Source organism: Gavia stellata, chromosome 21 (genome assembly GCF_030936135.1).
Source record: "Gavia stellata isolate bGavSte3 chromosome 21, bGavSte3.hap2, whole genome shotgun sequence".
NCBI lineage: Eukaryota > Metazoa > Chordata > Aves > Gaviiformes > Gaviidae > Gavia > Gavia stellata.
In genome coordinates, this window is record NC_082614.1 from 9,359,881 (window position 1) to 9,381,922 (window position 22,042).

General features: G+C 40.6%; 1 protein-coding gene across 1 annotated transcript in view; it reads left to right on the forward strand.

Moving 5' to 3' along the window:
- GALNT9 (polypeptide N-acetylgalactosaminyltransferase 9) overlaps nt 1–22,042 on the forward strand; it is a 151,840-nt gene that overhangs the window by 23,282 nt on the left and 106,516 nt on the right. The window contains exon 2 of the mRNA XM_059827776.1: nt 7,480–7,660. Coding sequence (XP_059683759.1) covers nt 7,480–7,660 — 181 coding nt within the window. The remainder of the gene's footprint in view (nt 1–7,479; nt 7,661–22,042) is intronic.

The window sequence follows — 22,042 nt, forward strand, 5'->3', positions numbered from 1 at the left end:
TCTCAAGCCCCAAATCTGCTTCTTTTGGAATGTAGTAAATAACTTGGGTGCTTTTTATCCAAATGTCTTGTAAAAGTAGTTACTGCTGCCATTTTGTAGCCTCTGTATGTCCCGTCTTTGTCAAACCATCTGCCTGGTGGGACTCATCAGCTCAATTCGGAATTGAGAGAAAGCTCATGGCACTTTTTCTCTCTGCTGTAGCAACTGTGCCCTGAAGGGACTTGCTTAGCTTCCCCAGGATGTCTCCTCTAGCACCCAGTCTGGGCAACGTACTGAACTGAGCAGCCGATCAGAGCATCCCTGGGCTGTGCCCGGTGTGTATGAGAGGCAAGGTGCTGTTTATGCGACTGAGCCACTCTCTGATGTGAACATGGTATTTTAGAAAACTTGTTCCTCTTAGTTATTTTTAGCCATCACTAAAATGGAGCTATAAACAGCAAGACAACTGGTGAGCTGAGACCTCTTGCTTAGTGTTGAACAGCTCGCTCATATTGCTCTTTCTTCCTCCTCCTCCAACCAGCCGCTTTTCTCGTGCATCTGCTTTGCTCTAACATGCACTGTTAACGCTTGAAGGAGGAAGGCCAATTTTTTCTTCCATGCTTATAGATATGACAGTCAGTGAGGCTGTTACCTTCATCTGAAGCTTCTAGTTGCAACAGAAGATTGCAAAATTAGCACAATGCGGTAATTCAAGATGGAAGCATTAAGGCTGATTCATTAGATTCAACTAATTTAATATCTGCTTCCAAAAGTGTGGTTTTGTGTAGAACTAGCTATGGTCTAAGTGTAGATAAAGCTCAGAATTTTGGCCTTGGAGCCCTTCTCAACTTAAGACTGAGACAGGTCAGCAAGGGCGTTTCAGAGATTTTGCATCAGTTTTGTCAGTGTTTACCAAATCTGGTGGCATTGGTGATGGAGCTGGCCTTGTGATTGTGCCCAGCATCCCTGGTACCACCTGGGCAGACTTTTGATGAAAGAGGGATGAGATGTGGGAGCAGAGCCACAGCTGCTGAAGGGGAGGTGGCCTTGCCAGAAGTGGCAGGATGGCCAGGAAAAGGCTAAGAACAGACCTGTGCTATTGTGAATGTGGGTGTATAATTATTCTCAATTGCTTATTTTTATTTTGAATTGGCAAAAGGTTAATTACGTATAAGAACCTTGGCTGAACCTGATTTACAGCTGCCTGTAATTGTGTTGCAAATAATAATAAAAAAGACTAAAATAATCACAGATGTAGTTTGATCTTGCTTTTGCCGTAGTTTCTCACATAAATCTCTTCAGTAATTTTTCCATTGTGACAGGGTTTATGGTGAAAAATAGGAGGTCTCTTTTTTCCTAGAAAATTATGCATCCTGTGGAGTAATTAATCTGGTTAAGAAAGTAAGACTGGTTCATTCTGCCCTCCATTCTCCCAGAAATTTCTTTCTTACACAGAAATCTCTGCAGTGAGAGCAATAAATTTGAAATGAGTGACAGACACTAATTATTTGTGACCTCATTGTCATCTGCATTGTTGAACTGGGTATGACTGATCCCAGCGTATGGTCTGTAGATCTTATTAGTCTAAAAATTTAAAGAAAATACAGCTTTAAAAATAGCAGCTCACTGGGCATTGCCACTGTTGTTCCCTCGCTGCCCATCACCATTTCAGAGCTGGCAGCGTGATTTCAACCCTTTGCTCTGACATGAGCCACAGGGTTACACTATCAGCAATGCTGCTGTACCCTGCCCACAACGGCTTCAAAAGCCATGGAAAAAAGGGTGAAATGGGTGCTAGTTAGAGCCATAGGTAGGCAATTAAAATATAAGATAAGGATCTGGAAGTCTGCAGCAAGCTTTAAAAGAAGAAAATGGAAAAGCTCTCTCATCTGATCTGCCTTGGTTAGATCCCAGATATATGCTGGAAGTTGAACCCGAAGCACTTCTCCGTCTGTCTTTTTTAGGTTTTATACTGCTCCTCATCACTGTAGGACCTGAACACCCAGCATATAAAATCAATAGCAATTGTCTCTCTGTCGAGCAGCAGTATTTCCAGAAACGTATCCCTTTCCCTGTTGTTCCGGTAGGCAAGACCCACGGGAATGAATTCTCCTATGGGCTGTCCCTGGGTTTTCGCTGAGCAGAAAACACCCAAGACATAGGGCACAAATAACTTGTTCTTGCTGACTCCCCGTCCTTGGCAGCCCACCTACGCATCCTGTGGGAGCACTGCTGTAGAGTATTCTTTTCCTCCATGCCCTCCCAGGTGTTGTTCCCACGTTCAGCATGCTGGAAGACCTCTGAGGAGATGACTCTGCTCAGTGGTCCCAGACTGGGGGGCACCCCTTGGTTGAGGGCCCCGAGGATGTGCTGGAAGGTGTGTCTTGTTCACCGGCAGCCTCTGCCTCAGCCAAACTGGAGGACGCTGTCTTCCATCTCCTGCCTCCCGATCCCATCTCTTAACACTAACCTTTTTTTTTGAGATGCTGCTGCTGAACTGGTGCCCCTTTTCTGTTTTTTCACAAAAGGCTGATCAATGCAGACAACTGTGGATCTGGGGGTTAGTGAGTTATGATCTTGACTTAGGTAGTCATGGGGCAAAGCACTCTGTTCAGGAGACATTTGCTGAAGCAACAGGTAATCCTCTGAGATGAAAACTGCTATGCAAGTGTTTTCTTATGTGAGACATAGTTATGTTGTGTCTAGCTAACCAACCGAGCATTGAAGAACATTGCCTGTAATTGCTGAATTTAATGCACACACGAACATATATATAAAATATATTATATTCATTGTTCCTGAACTTCTAGAAATACTTTAAGGCTTTTCTTGCACAATGAAGCAATGTTATATCATTTATTTAATTGCTGCTATATATTGGTCAATATTACTGCATTGCTAGAACTGTCAGTCAGACTAGACTACAATTTGGGTAATGAATGGGGAAAAAACCTCACAGCAATAAGTTCTGAGAGAAAGTCAGACATATGATGACTTTCTCCTAGAACAAGATCAGATTATCAGCATGAAGAGCTAGAATATCAGATTTAGAGAAAAGGTATATGAAATAATTGTCATTATGCATGGTTTGGAAGGCTATCTAACTAATTCTCTCATAAGAAAAATAGCAAACAAAGTGCTTGATGCTTCCTGTGGGCTGACAGTTTCATTCCCCTGTTACTTGTGCCATAAAGAGGCAAGTGCTTTGTTCTGTAAACTGCAAGAGCATGTAGTATAAAGAATAAAGTTTTCAACTACTGGAATTAAATTGTTGCTTAAAGTCAAATGAGCATGCCACATCTTGGAGTGCCTTTTATCAAGCAGGTCAGTTCACTTTAATGAAGTCGTCTTCAATATGCTTTGATGTAACATCAGAACCCAGCTCAGATGATTCCAATGATCAGCAAATACATTTCCACATTGCAGTCTTTCAAGGACATGGGCTTTATGAAGTGTCTAGTTTTCTCGATTCTTTAACTTCTAAAGTGCTTAATTTGACTCCATTTTAATAAGGCCTGCTTGTGCTTTTTTTTTTAGGGAGCTGCTGACTTTTCTCTGAAACTGAGCCCCCCTTTAAGATGCCGTATATTGGGCAAGTAAAGCAGAGGCATGAGCATCAGTGGTTGCTATTAGTGTCTTTTAAGTCTAAGACTGCATCATGCAGGAAGGTTGGGCTGCTGTGGTTTTCCTTTTGGGAAGGGAGAGATTTAGTGTCTCAGATATGTGATTTCTGTAATTACTTGAGCAAGGACTAGTTGTCAGGCCAGGGATGGCAACGTTAGGCCCTTCTGTTCTAATTTTTCCAAAGGAAGTAATATTGAATACTAAAGCTAGTCGAAGTGCCAAATAGCCTCTCATTCTAAATTGGAACAAAAGAGACAAATGTTACAATTTCCTTCAAAATGAAGCTCCCTAGAATATTTTCAGAAATATTTAGTGTGTATGGAAGAGCTTCACTTAATAAAGTAAAATAATTTCTACTGTTTGAAATCACTAACTGCAACACAAATCTTGGAGTTTTAGTTGTGTTCCAACAGAAACTATGACTGTCTTGTTCTCCACTTTTCTTACAGAAAATTGTTTCATTAGAAAATTCAGATAGTCCTTCTTAAATATCCCAAATATCATGCTATCACATTTTTTGCTTACAGCTCCCTCCTTTGCATGACCCAGTTGGAGACATGATTATATCGGTTCCTAATTGTGAGCCTCCCTTGTGCTAGTTTCTCCCTGTCCCTGCAGAATGCAGAAGTATAATACCAGCTGCAGGTTGATGGCTGTTGCTAACCCAGTTACTTTATGATGATTGCTGCAAGCAAGAATGGAAGGTTCTCAGATATTTTTGAACCAGTTTTAGTGGAAGTTAGTTCTTAAGGTACATTTCTACATAGAAGAGTGGTCTGTGACGAATAAACTAAATTTGTTCAGTTTTTAAGGACAAGAATACCGTTTTTCAAGAGATCATGTTGGACTAATGTTAGTCATTCAGAGTAGGAACTCTTGGTGTGTTTGTACATTAATAGCAAACTGTAGGCATCATAATATTTGTAATAATTAAGATAGAACCAGTCAGGACTGCACTAGAGAATGGCAATCAGTGTCATAAGTCCTATCCAGACTCAGCACGCTCAGTTGTGTCTCTTACTAAGGAGCAATTCAACACAGTGCTATGGTTTGGATTTGTCTCTGAGTGAATTGCTACCAGTGTAAGTCAGCAGGAAATTTTGACTCGTGAGCTAGGTCCTATTGGCCAGAAGTTTGGACAGCAGAGATACAACTCTATTTTCCATTTACCCGAAAATGCATTTAGACAGGGATTCATGTGGCCAGCCTAAGATCACAAGAAAGACTCTTACCCTCCCTGCTTCTGCACAGAGGAGGAGCATGGCTGCGACAAGCATGCAAAAACTTTCTAAATGCCTCTGCACATACCTGAAGACAGTTTCATGAATTAAAGAATAATGAGAGACATGAATGAAAACTATATAGGTATTTGAAATAATTATAATAATCTTTGGAAACCTTAGGCTTACTTTTTTACAGTTGATGCATTAAGCCCAAATTCTGTAGGATTTAGTGGCTTGTGCTGGTAACTCCTTGTGATTTTTTTTTCTTTTTTTTTTTTTTTTTTAAATCAGAAAGGTGATGAGCAGAAGTAGGCACTCTGCCATCCTGCTGGGGCTCAACTCAGTCCAGCTAAACTCATTTCTTGCATTCTGCTTGCACATTTTGAGACAGGACAAGAGCACTTCCCTATTTGTCTTCTGGGTTAGTTCCATACCTTACCAGAGGAAAATGTGTTTGGAAGAGGAAGACAGCATAGCTGGCCTGGAAGGAAGAGTAGTCATCAAACAGCGGGAGGGCTCTGTTTTGCATTACCAAATGTTGGGGGATAAGTCATCAAAGGTGGTCCAAGATCCTAGTCTGGCAGTGTAACTGACTGAAGAAGAGAGTGATCTACTGATACCATGTTCCCTTGCCTTGAGCATACCTTTCATTTTTCCTAGCATTTTGTTTTACTTACAGCTTTGAAGAAGTTCATTATTGATTAAGCATCAATATCAATGCCCGTAGCTTGGTGCTTTGGTCATTTCTCTCTGTGTCCCAGTAATACAATACCCTAGAAAAAGGTGCTGTTTTGAAGCTTCATCTTTCTACTTTCCCCTCACGGGTGTGTGGCCGGTGGGGTTTCTGCTCGTGCCTCTGCTCAATCTCCCTTGTGAGTGAGACCTGGAGCTCACCTCCCCCACACACCTGTAATGACACCATGGCTGCACGAGCCTCTTGTTTTCCCTTCTTTTCAACAACTCGTTAGGTTTGAATGCTCGGAGCTGTCCGAATTTTTCAAAAGCTTGGCAATCTTGGCTTGCCTATTTTTGTAGGCGATGTCTGAAATTCAGTACCAAAATTCCCGAGTACTGCAGGTACTTAGTCCTTTTATGTTCAGACAGACTATTTGTAGTGTTGCACTTAACCTCAGCACAGGATTTTCTCATAAGCACCTACAGTAGAAATTGCTAACTTTACTCTTTCAGACCGCTAATGAACCACTGTCTCTCTGTTCTGTCCTGTAATTAAGCAGAGATGATGATGGAGCTATAACAAGTGAGGACAGTGTTAGCAATGAGGTGCAAGAGAAATTCCCTCATAAGGGACTAAACTGTTGTGACACGGAGAAGCCAGTCCCAGCTTTGTACTGCCTTGCATGTCTGTTACTAGCAAATGTTGACAGTTTCTTTCTGTCTTTCTCTTTAATCATTTATTTGAAATTCTTAATTTGAAAAATGTTGAGCAGGTCAAACTCTGATTGTTTTGCTCTGCGTTGTAAATGATTTGGAGGGTATTTGCACATTTCTGTATGGTATGCCCAAGACTATTATAAATACATTTTTCACTTATAATGACTTGTTGATAGTGAGCCTTTTGGAAAGAAAAGCTTTGACGTTAAACACAGGGTATTTGAGGAGCTTATTTATGAGAATTCAGCACCAAGTTAATTGTCTGTTGCCATGGAAAAGGTTCTTGGCGATGTGATCATATGGGCATTTTTTATGTCAGTTTAGTTTTGTTTTACATGAATGTTTGAGTTGACCAGTAATATACCAATGAAGGAAACCTATAAATGCATTGTTGACTGGCTAATATAGCAGCACAAACCAAGTGGGCCTAGTTGTTTTAGCTCCGGTGTGTCCAAAGTTTCTGATCCTATAAGCTGTATAGAGCTGAGCGTCTTACATAATACACATATTGCGTTCATCAGAGATCTGAAGGACAGAGATGGTGTCAGCTCCCTAACAGTTTCAGCACATCTTTGTGGGAACAGACTGGGTAAGGTGTGCAGTTAAGTGTAAGTGACCCATCTATTGACTCACACAGTGAAATCAGATTTACGCTGTATTTCCCACCCAGCAGCAGCTGGTGACCAGTCGCATAGCAGTATTCCCAGCATGGGAACCAAACTATTCAAGAACTGCAGATGGTCTTAGAGCCACAGAGAAGATGCTTCAGCTCCAACACTTATTCCAGAACTGACATTAATATGGAGTTAAACTGGCAGTTCTACATGTGGTAGAAATTCAACTTATCTCCCTTAAAATGCATGGAGTTATAATGGGCTATAATGGGAAAGGGCCTGGCCTCCAGTTCTTATGAGGAAAACTTATCTTAATTATCTTAAGAATAATTCAGCATTTTGGAATGTTTGGAAACAAGATGCCTGTTTCCAGGTATTTATACAGGAAAAAGGAGAAATTGTGAAAGCTGCTAACTGACTCTTTATAGTTTGCTGATTAATAATCATGCACTGATACTACGAGATGTGTTGGTATGGACTCTGGTTTGAAAAGTTAAGGATAATTTCCACAGAGCCATGAGGGTTTCAGAGCTGAATTTCATGGGGTTTCAGATCTTGTTTATGTAAGAACATTCTGTGGTCACAGAAGAGGTTAGATCCATTTCCTTTATATTAATAATGTGATTTTTTTTGTCTTTTTTATTTAGGTCTGGCAAAGCCCATGGGATTAGTTGAAGGGCCAGGAGGCTTGGGCCAGGGGGGAATGGCTGCTACCCTGAGAGACGATAGCCATGAGTCAGAGACTAAGTATGAAGAATATGGTTACAATGCCCAGCTCAGTGACAGGATATCACTGGACAGGTCCATCCCCGACTACAGACCAAAAAAGTAAGTTGAATTCCACATTATTATTAAGACTAAGTGATTGATTGTTGTTCTGTTGACCCATGGTGGCATTATTCTCTTCACATCCCTTCCTGGTTAGAGTATGACAGCAGTTAGTCATACATATACCCCTGAGCTTAGGGAAAATTAAAAAGATCGACTGCCATCTCAAGCGTGAAGTGCCATGTTAAATGCATAGCTAATTCTGTGAGTAATGCATTAGTATGCACATTCAAGGCCTCAGCCTAAAAACTACATCAGGATATTGGTGCTTATTGGCCTTGGTTCACTTAGAAAAAGCCCGGTAGTGCCAGCTGAGCCCACCGTCAGAGGTGGGAGCCTTGGTCTGTGTTTTTTGTAGTGATGTGCAATGGAAGGTGGGGCAGTGACAACAAACACTTTGTAGACGCTGGTTGCTAAAAAAAACCCCCCATCAAATCAACTGTCTTTAATTGCTTTTGATGTTCTTGGAATTGTTTAGTCGGGGTTTACAGTGTGCTGAAATGTGGACTAAGTGTAATCCACTGGGGTCCTATAATTGCAATAAGAATTTTTTTGTCTTTGGAATGTGTGTTTATTATGGTGTTATAGTCTTCACATGCCTGTGCTATGTTTGACATTGCAATTATATGTTTAGTATTCGTACTGATTTATTAGATTTTGTGTTAAATGTCTTTCAAATCTTTCACATTTATGGAGTTATGTATCTTCCAGATGAGACATCCACACTGTCATCCTACAAATGACAATCAGTAATGTCTTAATGCAGAGGAGATCAGCAGCAATGCCTAGTTACTCTCAGGAGACAGAATTGAAAAGAATACTTAATTAATTTCTAGTAATAATCTTCTGTTTTAAAAGACCCACTGGGGCTCCTAGGCAGAACTGAAAGTTAAATAAAAAAATATCTTATTAAGTGACGAGAAAAGTTTAGCCAAGCAAAACAGCTGTGTTCTGTGAGTAGATTGCAATTGAATTAGGATTTTAGGCAGTTCAAGCTGCCAAAACCAAAATCCAGCAAAACAAAACTTCAGCTTAACTACAAATTTCATTAGCTGTGTTACATATTAATCTAATCTCAGAAGTATTGCCTTAGCATTTGTTTTCTCAGACACTTGCCAGGCAAAAAAAAACCTAAGTAAAAGACGTGGCAAAGAGAAAAAAATCTACTGCTTTGAATACCATATTTGGTGCAAGTATACCGACTTGTCCAATGGTGTCATCTCTCCATCTCTCTCGAGGTATCATAAAAATCCATCATGGAATTATTCTGGGGTAAAACTAGTCTGTAGTTATGCAAATGTTTGAGGTGTGCATCAGATCTGGTCCAAAGACCCTTAAAATCAGTGTGAAGTTTTTCAAATGAAAGTCAGTGAGGTTTGACCTGGCCTGTTATTAGCTGCTGCGGTCAGGTGGATAATAAATGAGAACGTGCTACTAGGAGATACAAAAGCGAAGGTTGCAGAGTTTGAACCTAGCTCAGCAGCTGTCAGAAGAATGGGAGTATTCGCAATGCAGGGATGTTTCAGTTCAGATTATACTCTTCCACAGTTTTACTTGGAAGCTTCGATGAGTCAGTCAGATAAGCTTTTTGCCGTGCTCATTTTGGGAATCTCATAAGACCACGCAGCATGATTAACTGTCTGAGTTACTGGGAGAACAGCCTTCCTTGTGGTGTTTTGACACTTTTAATGCAGTTCTAGTTAGGTCTAGATGCTCGAATTGAAACACTTGTCTATAGATACTTAGGAGTCACAGGAAAAACCTTCAGATTGAATTTGCTATGAAAAATGAGTGAAAGTTTGGAGAAGGTAGAAGCTTTTATTATATGAAGAGTTTTATCCACTTGTATCAAAGGAGCTTTGGCTGCCATTTGGTTGCCATTTTCTATTAGAAATTTCTGCTGTCCTCATGAACAGCAGTTTTTGTCTCTGACCCCTTTAAATGCAGCTATTGATATACAGTCTCTCTTGGGAGCTCTCACTCTAATGCTGAGAGGCAGTTTTCACTCCTTACCCTATCAACCTTTTCTTACCCACCATGTAGTACCACATCTGCTTACCTAACAGGTGATAGCTGTGCACCATAACCATAAGGCAAAGCCGAGCTTGACTTTCTGTTTGGTTTAGACACTCTGCTCTAATCATATATTGGAGAGAACTAAACCTCTGGATCTTTAAAACAGGCTTTGGGAAAAACACTCTTGTTTCATCCAACTTTGTATGCTGGCTTGCCCAATGGTCTCATCTCTGCATCTCTTTATAATAGCTCTAATCGCTGAGCCCTTCTCGATCTGCTTGTGATTTATATTCATGTCATTCCCAGAATTTTTCATTTTTAGAATGGGAGGACTTTTAATTTTTAAATTGAGAAGCAAGGTAGCATTAATGTCCAAGGCCATGTACAAAGTCCATGGCCAGTCTATGAATAAAAACACTTATCTGGATTCACATTCCCAAAGTATTAAACCATGCTTTCTCCCTATTCTGGCTTTCATTTAAAATGTTCAGATCTACATATTTGCACACACCAGTAGGTATTAAAGATACGAACGAGGAAAATTTATACTCAAGTCTGCATTGCATAGACACAGTTTATGAAAGTAAACATGATTTCGCTATGCACACGTGGGACTTGTAATACTCAAGGCTTAGCCTTCTTTTGAAAGAAATTTGATCAGAAATATTACCTTTCAATTCATTTTATCTTTGAACTCCCCCCTTATTGTTGTCCAGTATTTTATTCTGGTAGAATAAGCCTTTTGTTTCACCTACTAGCATAGCTACAGTAAACATTCAGCAGTTTAATTGCTTTTCAGGAGGTATTTTCATCCTCACACAGCAAATTAAAAAAAAATGTTACACTAAAGAGGTGTACAGTCAGACAGCGTGACCATGAAGGCTCCTAAATTGGAGTCACCTCCATGTCCTTCCACTGCAGTAAATTCTGCAAGCCTGCGTGGGTAGTCCTACTCTCAAGATGCTTTTCCTATATACTTGCATTGTGTTCTGCTTTCCTACCTGCTGCTGCCAGTGCAGATACTCCTTTTAACTCAAAAGCCTTGTCTTTAAGATGGGAATTGCTAAGTCAATATAGGAGACAACAGCAGATTTTGTGCATGTTGTGTTTGTGTGTCAAATCGAAGCAAGGACAGTAAATAGCTTGCTTGCAATTACAATTCATGCAATAATTACAAAATTATAGTTTGATCCTAACATGGTGTAATAAATATGTCTCAGCTTTTTCTTCTCTGTTATTGCACCTCCCACAGCTTGAATGCTTGCCCTGTCTCTATGTAGAAAGCAGACAACCCTGAGGAAACAGTTCAAAAACATACTGTGAATTGATATTTCAAGCTATGTTTAGTTTCAAGAGACATATAATACAGAGAAGTTGCAATTTTGTTTTATAAAACAATGCAAAGCCTCCCCAACAGTTTGTAAGCTTAAGCAGTGTGACCTTGAAGACTATTTTCATTTCTTGTTGGATTTCACCTAAATCAAATGGGCTGATTTTGAAGTTGGGCTGATAATCTTTCCATAACGTATTATGTAAGTCTTAACGGTGACTTTTTGCCTTGAAGCAGCTGAGTGCAGCGCAGCTGAGTGCTCTGAGAAGATGCAAGGACAGAGTAGTGGGAATGAAATGTGTTTCAGTTCAACATCAAGCAGAATACTCAGGATTTATTATGGGTGATTGATGAGCGTTTAGAAATGTTCAGCTAATCATCCTTGTGGTAGACTGACCTGAAATTTTGCTTCACGTACTCAGTGGAAAGTGGTCGGTAACTTGTTGTCTGTTAAAATACATGAAAATAACTCTAAAATAGTTGTCAGGTTAGTACTGACTGTTATTAACTATCTAAGTTCTAGAGTAAATTTTTTAGTGCATATGAAATCTACATTAATGCCAAAAGAATTTTGCAGGATTATTTTTGTTACAAGGGAATTCATAATGCTTCTGATGGAATTGTTTTCATCATAAAGGCACATATCAAGCTTGAAAAACAGTTATCAAGTTAAGGGCAAGCCACAAGAAGAAGGGGCAAGTAAAGCAGCACAGGTCTCTGCATGTCCCTGCTGCAGCCCCATCTTTGCTCCCCGGTGCACTGAATTTTTTCAAGGGCTATACCACCGTGGAAAATATGTTGCAGAGAGCTCAGGATGTTTAATGTCCTGATCCCTCTTCCCAGCAGTAAAGTATTAGCAGTACTTTCTAGCCCTCACTAATATACCCTATCTCCTCTGTGCAATGGAAGAAAGAGAAGCTTCTCTTGTAAGGAGCAGGTTATTTTTCCCTTGGAAGCACACAGCTAAGCTGCAACTTGCTCTGTGGTTCTTTGGGAAAAGTGTTGTTTAATCTGAAATGTTATTGGATTAATTTCCATTTATGTTCTTCCATATTCAAAATGAGGGTTGTGATCACATGAGCCTGACTACTTAGTGGAGACAAATCCAGTGTTGGCTAATGACCCTTATGTATATGTGCGGGAAAGCATAAGCACGTGTATTTGTATCAGTTATCTCTACCAACATGTGTAGATGTAGAATAGCCTTGAATTCTATCCATGGGAATGCTGTGAAATCTGCCGGGGCTGTGTGCATGCCTTTCTTACCATAATGTCAAAGGGCCACTGTTTGACTGAATAGTCAAAGATAGATCTGGAGCAACACAGCTGAGATTTTGATGGAAATCCCACACTTTCAAATAGAAGTGCCCAGAGTCAGCCACCTAAACCCCTGCGTAGTCATTTGTCTTCAAGTGGCTTAATTTGTTAGGGGTACTGAGAGTAGAGAAAGAGAACATGTTTAGCTGGGACATACTGAATTCCTACACTAGGCTTCAGGACTGGCAGCAGCCATCCATCTGCCCTTTGGGGGAACAACAGCCTTCACTGCTGCCAGCTGTAGCACAAAATGTAAGTCTGCGTAACAGTCAGTTACAAAGGATCAAACTCAATCCTTCCCAATCATGCATGAAGGTAGAGGTGCTACAACCGCATATGACAGTAGATTTTGACTTTATCAAAGATGAAGAATGCAGAAAAAGTCAAAATCTTAGGGAATTTCATTCAAAGGCAGGGGGAAAGGCCCCCAAACTTACAAAAGCTGTTTGGTTTACAGTGTGGCATCCTGGAAAATTGGGAAGTGTCAACTAACCAGATGCTTTCAAGCGTAAGCATCGTCTCTCAGGATAACATCAATTCCTCTGTTCTTTCTGGTGCACAGGCTGGATCACAAGGGGTTGAATTAAACAGGTTGAACACCTGTAAATCTGGCGTTTTCTAACTTTCTATCACTTGACTTTGCAACTTAAATAACTTCTGGGGTTTCTCTACATGCAGGACACGTCCACATGTACGCACACATGCACTTGTCAAAACCACTTGCTGTGATGCATTATGCATACTTTTGAGGAAAGTTAATATGATCCCGGTGCTTCCATAAGGGCTAAATTGGCTTTTACAAGAAATTGTCGCTACTTGTGGAGGATCTTTAATTTAACTGATCTTTTTTGTGCAACTTGATGCTGAGTGCATTGTGGCAGTTCAATGATAACAATAATACTAATATATGGATTCAGCCTGCTAGCTCTATCAGCCAAGGAAGATACTTCTTTGTGTTATGGTCATGGATGTTTGTATTGAGAAAATTCAGCCCTAAAGAACAAACTTATTAATGCTGAGGCAACTCAAGTCTTTAGCCATAAAAAGCAGCGGAATCTAGGTCTCAAGGAAATTACTTTCATTTATTCTGTTCTTTTATAGAGGCGAGCATTTTCTTTGCTTGCTATAGACATTTCACAATAGCAAAGGAATTGCATCTCTAGGGCTCTGAAGTGTAATTAATGGTTCACTCCACTCTATACCTAAGGAAAAGCTTTTTTAATTACCTATCAAAAAGGATTCTGGAATTGATCAAATAGTGCTATCAGGGGGGCAGACTTGGTAAATAGACCTCTGATTTGTTCATTCAAGGGTTTAATAACAGTAGCTAGTATGAGGCCAGCAGCTAGTAAACAGCCTTTCTGTCCTTCAGTGGCCGGCGATCTCAAGCCTTTTGAGAACGCAGGGAGCTCACCTTTAATTTTGACCCTTTCTTTTGGCGGTGGAGCTCTGTGGACTCGCTGTGATATTTAAGCCATCCATCAGCAGCTCTCTCGAGCCAAGTCATATATGTGTTTGCAAGTTCTCCGTCGTCAGAGGAGGATCAGTGGTCTGGTACAACGGCCCCTGCCCGAGGCTGTCGGAGCGGGCAGCTCCTCTGCCCGTCTGTGTTGGACGTCCCTGCAGGAGCAGGGCAGGAAGGCAGATGGCTTTCAAAGAGCATCAGCTTTTGGATCAGTGGATTGGAGAGGGGTAGACCTGGTATTATTTGATTTTCTCCACCTCTGCAGCTTGCTCTTCCTCATGACCCACTTTTCAAATCCTCTGGGGACACTGGGTGTTCTTTGCACAGCTTAGGAAAATGACACAAGAATCTCCAAATTAAAACAGACCCTTAGGATTCTTCCCAGGTTAACCAGAGTGCAACGTAACGGGCCCCTTTGCAAGGAATATTTGTACTGGAACAGATCCAGAGCTTTTCAGGAATCAGAATATCTGATGAGCAGAAAATGGCAACTGGAAAAAAACCACCTAAAAATACTTTGTGTCAGGCTGAACATCGTCTGTGAAATGATAGTTTAAACAAAATGTTTAGACCAATGAAACATTTTGTTTCCCATGAAAAATTTCGTTTTAAAATAATGAATTTTCTATTACTACCAATACTTTCAGATTAATGTCAGGTCACAGTAAAGCGAAGCATTAGTTAAAATTAAGCTTTTCTTTTTTTCAGCTGACAGTGTTTCACAATCACAGTACAGGCACAATATTTTGATTTCAGTTAGGCTTCTTTTTTATTAGGAAATTTTTCCACTTTTTTTTTGCACCCACTCTCAATACATCTGAAAAACCATGCTAAAATTCCAAAAAAAACATTTTGGCCACTCTGATTGCACATATGATGTAAGCTGAAGCAGGGAGAAGGAAAAACAGGGACAGAAAATAGAGCACACAGAATTACCTCTGGGCAACAGATTGTGATTGTTTATTGGAGGGAAATTGAGTAAGAGATGAAACCAACTGAAGTGCTTTAATTAGATCCCAAATCGATGTCCAGATGTGGATTTTGAACAGTGCAAAGGGGGCATGTGTGTACACGTGCTCTGGGACTTTATACAGATCTCAACCAGCTTTGCCAAGTTACGCAGGCTGGACGTTTTCCTCGGGCTGTGAATCCCCTAAAATAAGACCGGTGCCTTTGCGCACACGTTATCTGTACGATCAATTGATGATACAGCTTCATAGAGATGTACCCAAGTTGAGCTGACTTTCCATCTTGCCCACGAGCAGAAGGAACTGGTGTGGACTGAGTAAGTCCCTGTGCTGCTTCCTCTGCGGAGAGCTGGGCTCTGACCAGCCACTGCGCAGTGTTTCGTGTTGCAATTCTGACTCAGCTCGTTTGGGGTATCAGTTGACAACCTAAATTTGCTCATACTGCTGCCTCTGGGGCAGTTGTGCTTATTTGTGTATCCCTGTGTATGCTAAAGGCTTATCACTGCATTTTGGGAAGTGTTTTCTATTTGGCTGTAAAGGGCTCAGACTGGAATTGTGTAAAGCCCTGAAAGGAGGGGAAAAATCAGCTGCTCCTTGGGCTGGGAAAGGAAACTCCCTGTGAATCACAAGTACGGCCAGCCAGCCTCTGGCTTTACACCCAGCGCTCTTTATTTGTACTGTACCTCCGTAGTTGTCTCTGAGACCTGTAGTTGTGACTTGACCCTGTTTACGAAGGTACTGTAGGTCTTCTCCCAGCCTCTGCTGGAGGTCTGCTCGCTTTGCATAAATAATGAAATATTAATTGAAATGTGGGCTCAAACCTCCAAAATCCCAGGTCACCATTAGATCTTTGAATATTAGTTATACAATATTAAATTGCTCCAATGAGAAGACTGACTGAGGAACAGACTAACACTGTGACCATGTTTCCCAACAATAATAAAAAACTATTGAGAAACTTTCCAACCAGTTTTTGAGGCCATCTGATCATCAAGAAGGTTCTCAGACTGCTTTTGCTTGAGTACAAGGTAGGACAATGAGACTGCCCAGGTTGCAGTACAGTAATACTCTGCCTTCCGCTCTGTTGTGCATAGGGGTTGATGACCCTCCCAGGCTTTGGGAAGACAGTACCAAAGTCTTTTGCAGGACATGGCATCTAAGCAGAGACTCCCCATGAGCTGGACTCCATGCTGTCTCCCCAGTAGCAGTGCCCGGACACATGGCAATATCTCACAGTTATTTCTGATATTCGATAGCAGTCTTCTCTGGCTTTTCCCACTAGACAAGTAATTGACTCCCTTTTGTTTAGTGCTAGCTAGGCTTTCCAATTAAGTAGTGACTTTAATTATACCACAAAGCATATAACATAGATCTTGATTATTAACACTGGCCCATGGGATAACGAAAGGAGGACCAGCAAGGCTAAATTAAAAAGAACCATAAAAATGAACAACCTTTTGAAAAAACCCACCTTACATTCAAATGCAGTAATTTTCCTCTTGTTACATTTTTGCAGTGTCTTTGTGTATATTAATTGTTGAAGACAAGTTCTGCATGACTGTCAGCACTAATAAATGTAGATTTAGTGGAGGCTGAATTTGATTAACTAGAGAGCACGAAAAATGACTGATTGCAATGTTGTGTTTAAATGCAGTAAGACTGGAAGCCATTCCCTGCAATTTGTCTGCACCAGAACATACTCTTGAATACATGAATAGTTTACCTAAGGTGGGTTGCATAACTTTGACTAAAAATTAGACATCTAATTTAAGAAGATCAACTTGGCTGCCTTTATAGTCAATGGAAAAGAGACGACATGGTAGCATTGCTTACGATGTATAGTGTGTAATGTCCTCTGGAGGTCTCTCCCTCAGGAACCTAGGACAGCCAGCTTAAATAGGATTTCAGATGAATCCAAACCAAAATCTTATATGCTCCAAGGCATAAAGAAACAAGAGGAATTTCTGTATTAGCAACACATGCTGAAGAATGACCTGCCAGCATGGGCAACCTGGCTATGGCCCCACCCAGCACCTGTGGAGGCAAAACTTGTAGAGGCAGCACAGTTTTCAGCTAGGAGGAAAAGATGATCAAAAAACTGTTTTGCATCCCTCAGTTTTTCTTGCAGATCATGACACTAATTGTGCCTTGTGTGACCTGCACATTTACAGGTGCCTTAAACAAAATTGTTGGGTTTTTTTTTTTTAAAAAAAAGTATATTTAGAGACTGTAGTAATTTTCTGAACTTGAAAACAGAGAGCCACAATATTTTCATAGCAGAAGGAGTATTTCCTCCTTAAGAAGAGCAATTGTGGCATGCTCTCTTCAAACTGTGTATGCTATTCTTTCACAGGTAAATACATATCTGTAACGCAGAAGCACTACTGAGATCCAGCCATGATGTGCAGCTGCCTGCAGCTGTGTGTTGGCATTTTAAAGTTTCTTTCCTTTTCCTCTCCTGGGCCCACGGCTGATTGTTGCGCTATCAGTTCCAGGGCGAAAGGGTATTCCTGTAAATTTCTGAACTGTCATGTTATGTTACACTCCATGATATCGCATTACAGGATAAAAAGAAGTAACAGGACAAGTCAGGCAATGAATTCAGGATGGTATTTCTTTTCCTTTTATGTTTCCTTACATGTATCTCTGCTACACTAGACCTGATATCCTTCTTACGGCTTTGAAGGAGTTCTAACAGTTTGAGTTGAAGATGTTCCCCTTTCATTTCTTAAAATGTGCATGCAAATTTAGTTTGGCTGACAATGTGAGATATGTGTTATCTCCAAATGCCTTCCTGGTGTAACTTTAAAAATTAGCTAGTTTTGGTTCCTATTTTATTTGGATAGGTTTCATAGTATAAGAAAGTCAAGGTTTCAGGTCAAATAACATCATGGTTTTTTAGTTGTTGTTGTTTGTGTCTTTGTGATAAAAACACGAACAGGCCAAAATGTCAGACAGTTTACTCTTCTGTCTGAAATAAAACTGAATTGTGAACTCCAAGTTGATGCAGTGTTTCATGTTAATAGTGTCAGTTGTTGCTTGTTTTGCTCGTGTCTCCTGTTGTGAGTGAATTTAGTGCTAATAAAAGTGAGAGACTCTTAAAACTAGCCAGAGCCAGAAGTACCTGACAGTTGCAGGCTAGCAAACTTAAGTTCCCTGTCTTGGTTTGCTTGATCTAGATGCTTTCCAAGGTTTTGTTTCCCTGAAACAGCACCTGCCAGTTAAGTTTGATAGTTTTATGATGTTGAAATATGGGACCTCTATTTTCTGTTCCTCCAGCTTTCTGAAAAATTCTTGGCTTCTGCTGCATTGCTTCTAAGCCTTCTGCTGTGGTCTCAAAAACAAACCATAGTCAAACCAGGTCACCTTGCCGGACGCAACGCCAAAGGTGGTCCAGGGACTGTTGCTTCCCATGCAGTCTGGGCACTCTTTTTCCTAAATTTCTACCAAACCAAATGGCAGTCTTAATAAGAAATCATTGTGCAATTCCGGCCTGCATCCTTTTGGCCACAAGAAATCCTCCAGCAGCTGAATGTTCCCACCTGGAGACTCCTCTTGAAATATGGTGCAAGCCCTGAGGAACAGGAGCTCCAGGCCTGTGCCTTGATGCCTCCTTTGTAAAGCCAGCACCAGCCTGATCACTGTTGTCTATTTCTTGGCTGTCCAGGCACGTTTAAATAACCCTTGTGAAGCAGACATCATGCAGTACATGTTACTAAGCCTCAGAACTCCAAGGTGGTGAAAAACCCACTCTCTGCATACAGCAGAAGGAGATCAGGGTGTAAAATGTGGTGTAAAATCAGATTCCTGATCTCTCTGGTTCTTGATGATTCTATGCATTGAGAGGAATAGTCTTGTGAGCACCAGGGAAACTCAACTAGGAAATTTCATTTTTCACACAAAACTTGTGATGGAGCTTTTAACTAGTTGAAGTATTGTAAAGGCAGGGTCACTGTGGAAATGCACAGCATGCTCTGTGTTTCTAGTATTTATTTTTTTTTAATCAGTGTGCAAGTAAATGCTCTGTCTTAGAAAGATGACTAGCCTAAGTCTGTAATTAATGAATATTTGAGGCAAAATTACTCTTTGCAAAGAAACTTGATATAGGCTGCAATTACTCAAGTTAAGAATCCTCTGCACGTTACCCTGACCACCTCTGGTGTATAGATTAGCATATACATGAAAACAACGCTTGGAAAATACTCCGAATCAGTGTTTCTTATCTCCTGTCCCCAGGAAGAAAGCTGGAAGGCCTTTGCTCTGCAGAAGGTTAACAGCAGTGACAGAAGAGGAGTCAACATTATTCTCTGTTTTCTGTAGAGAATTATAATATAGCTGATATATTGTGTAGGGATCACTTAAGCAATGACAAGAAGCCATTCAATGGAGGAGAACAGCAGAGCTGGCTACCCAGCATGAATACCTATCTCTCCTTGTATGTCTAAATTAAACAGAGAAAATGAGGACAATTGTCATGCAGACGTCAGGCAAAATCCAAATCCTCTTGGTCTAAGAAGTGCACCTACAATTTTTGGTTGTGATGGTGGTGTGGCAAGATTTATCAGTGAAGCATTAGGCAGCTTTTAAATTACAGGATATTTCAACTCTGTGTATTGCTTATGCACAAAGCTCCCTGTTTCTCAGGTTCTAGAAGTGAAGCCCTCAGGAGCTGTATTTTACCTGTGTGAGATGCCTTCAGATTGTCAAATAGTTCCTTAATTAGTTTATTTTCTTCTTTGCTCCAAGGGATGAGTATATTATTTATTCTACACTCCCAGACTTTTGTTAATCTGCATTTATGTATTTTGTCTTCAGAATGACCTAGCATTGGGCTAGCCTCTAGGGTAGTATGAAATACCTCTCTGACGGAGATGGCAGTTCAGACTTGACTAATGGTAGAATATTAGTAGCGGCAATAATAATTAAAACAGTGCACTAAAATACCCTTGGGTGCTGTTGCTAAGTTAGACTGTACCCCTAAAATTCCAGAGGAAAGGCATAAATTTTAGTTATTTCCATCCACAAAGTGAACAGTTGTCTCGTTCAGCAACTGGAGTAAGCTTTCATCCTCTTCGTGGATGTTTCATTAGGACACAGATCTCCCAGAGGGTCATGGTGCAGTTTACATTAAAGTCAAGATAAAAATGACATTGAAGCTTTGCTCCTGTATTTTCTACACTGCCTGAAAACAAACACATGACCTACAGCTAGTTCAATAGCTTATTGTCGTGGTGTTATTAACCCAAGTGTGCCCAAGAGGTGGGGAATTTGTATTGTGTTTGCTCATACAGGAGCACTCAGCTCCTTTGCCTGACAGATCTGGGAATCTCTGGAAGCTGTGGGGGGAAAGTTTCTCTAAGTACAGTTTTGAGCAAACAGTCTGGATGAAACAGGTTGAATGTGTCTGTCTATAGATGAGGGATGAAGAAGGGCATGGTTGTGAACACAGCCTCAGTCTGCAGGGCAGACAGTTAATGGGAATAATCTGTTCCCCCTGTGCAGAGCACTCACTTCTAGGTTTCTTTCTGATGGCAAATTAATTTCAATCTGCAAACACTGAAGATGTGACTTCGAAATGTCTATGGGCAAGTAGGAAAAAACACCAGACAACATAGGGACTAAGAAGAAATTGGTACTCAGCAGGCAGATTTGGGCAGGAGCAGTGCATGAATGTTGAAGTGCTACAACGACCATAGCTTCTCGGAGTCAGGAAAAGACTAGCGTGTATCCTTGGCCCACTCAAATTCACAATCATACTTAAGTACGTTGCCTGGTCTAGGATGTGTGCCTGATTTCTGTCAACCTGAGTGAAGAGTAAGCATATGCTGACCTGTTTTTCTGAATTAGGATAAGAGCTCATAAATATAAAAAATCCCCGTACGTTGAAGTGTTTTGCTGCTATGAAGTGTGTGCCCTAGATATTAGCTTTGTGCTAAACAGTAAACATGGCTGGATTTTTAAAAAATGTTTTTATTTCTAAATGTAACCAAAATTAAATTAAAATGTAAGAGTTTTCTGAAGTGCCCCAAATAATTAGAAGGTAAGAAACTGTCGTTAACTTTTGACTTCTAAATGCGTGAAATTGTTGAATACTGTGCTGTTCACCTCTAGCTAGCCTTTAATTTAAACAAAAGCTATAAAAGTGCAATTAGGCTCCAGTCCAATGAAGCACTTAAATATGTTCCTAGTTTTAAGTGTATGAGTAACCCCAGAGAAGTTAAGACATGCTTAACTGCTTTACTTGAATAGGACATTTCATAAAGTAGTTATAATACACAAAGAACAATCCTGCAAGTATCATTGGGAAAGATGTAAAGAGGAGTAAAGTCCCATCTGCACTTCAGGATCTGACTGCTCTTAGGTTTTCACAAAGCTGGTTCTGCCCAGTGATTTATCATGCAGGGTCCTGATTGAAAGTCTGTTGAGATCTTTGGATGTGCTCCATCATCTCTTGTTAAGGAGGCTTAGTTTGTCAGGCAGTTTCCTACCCCTGTCTACCGAGGGAAATACATACGACACATGAACCTTCATTTGTCCTCTCTGCTTGACTCAGAGACAAGTTTTTCTATAAACATGCTGCTACTACCACCAGGCTCTCTGCTCAATCCCGTATAAAGCATCTAAACATCATGGATTTAATACTCCCATTTTTAGTGCTAAATCAATGTTCTTTATGCATTTGTTCTTGGAACACTGCTCTATTTGAACCATAATTCTTCCCACATCCCATAAACTTGGTCTGTTTTCACTCTGATAGAAACTGATCATTTAAAGCAGAAGGAAAAACCCCATGACTACTGTTTAAACCTTTCAAGACCATTGCTGGTTAGTCAAATCAGGTTCTGCATCACCTCAGCACACCAAGGGCTGTGATTACCAGGGAAGCGTTACCTTTCTGGGCTACAACCAGCCTTGCAACTGCTGGGACAGGGCAAAATTAAGAGCTTCCCACTATGGTTTTGGCAGGCAGTGGGGGGATGGGTTTACCTCATTTATGACTGACCTCCCGTTTGGTTGTTTACTCTTTCAACCGTCTTGTATTTGTACATAGGTAGAAAGAAACATTCTGCTACATAACTGGATTTGACCAGAGATTAAAGCTGGTCTCCTGTGAAATACACTGGAGCCCATTACAGAAAGGCTTGTTTGCCAAACATTGTTGTATGTCCTCCCGAGACCATAAAAAACATTGTTAGTTGAAGTAATAGTGGAGAATGATTGCATTCCTCTATCCTCCTCCTTACCACCACACTGCAACGTGACAGCAAACCTGTAATGAAATCCGT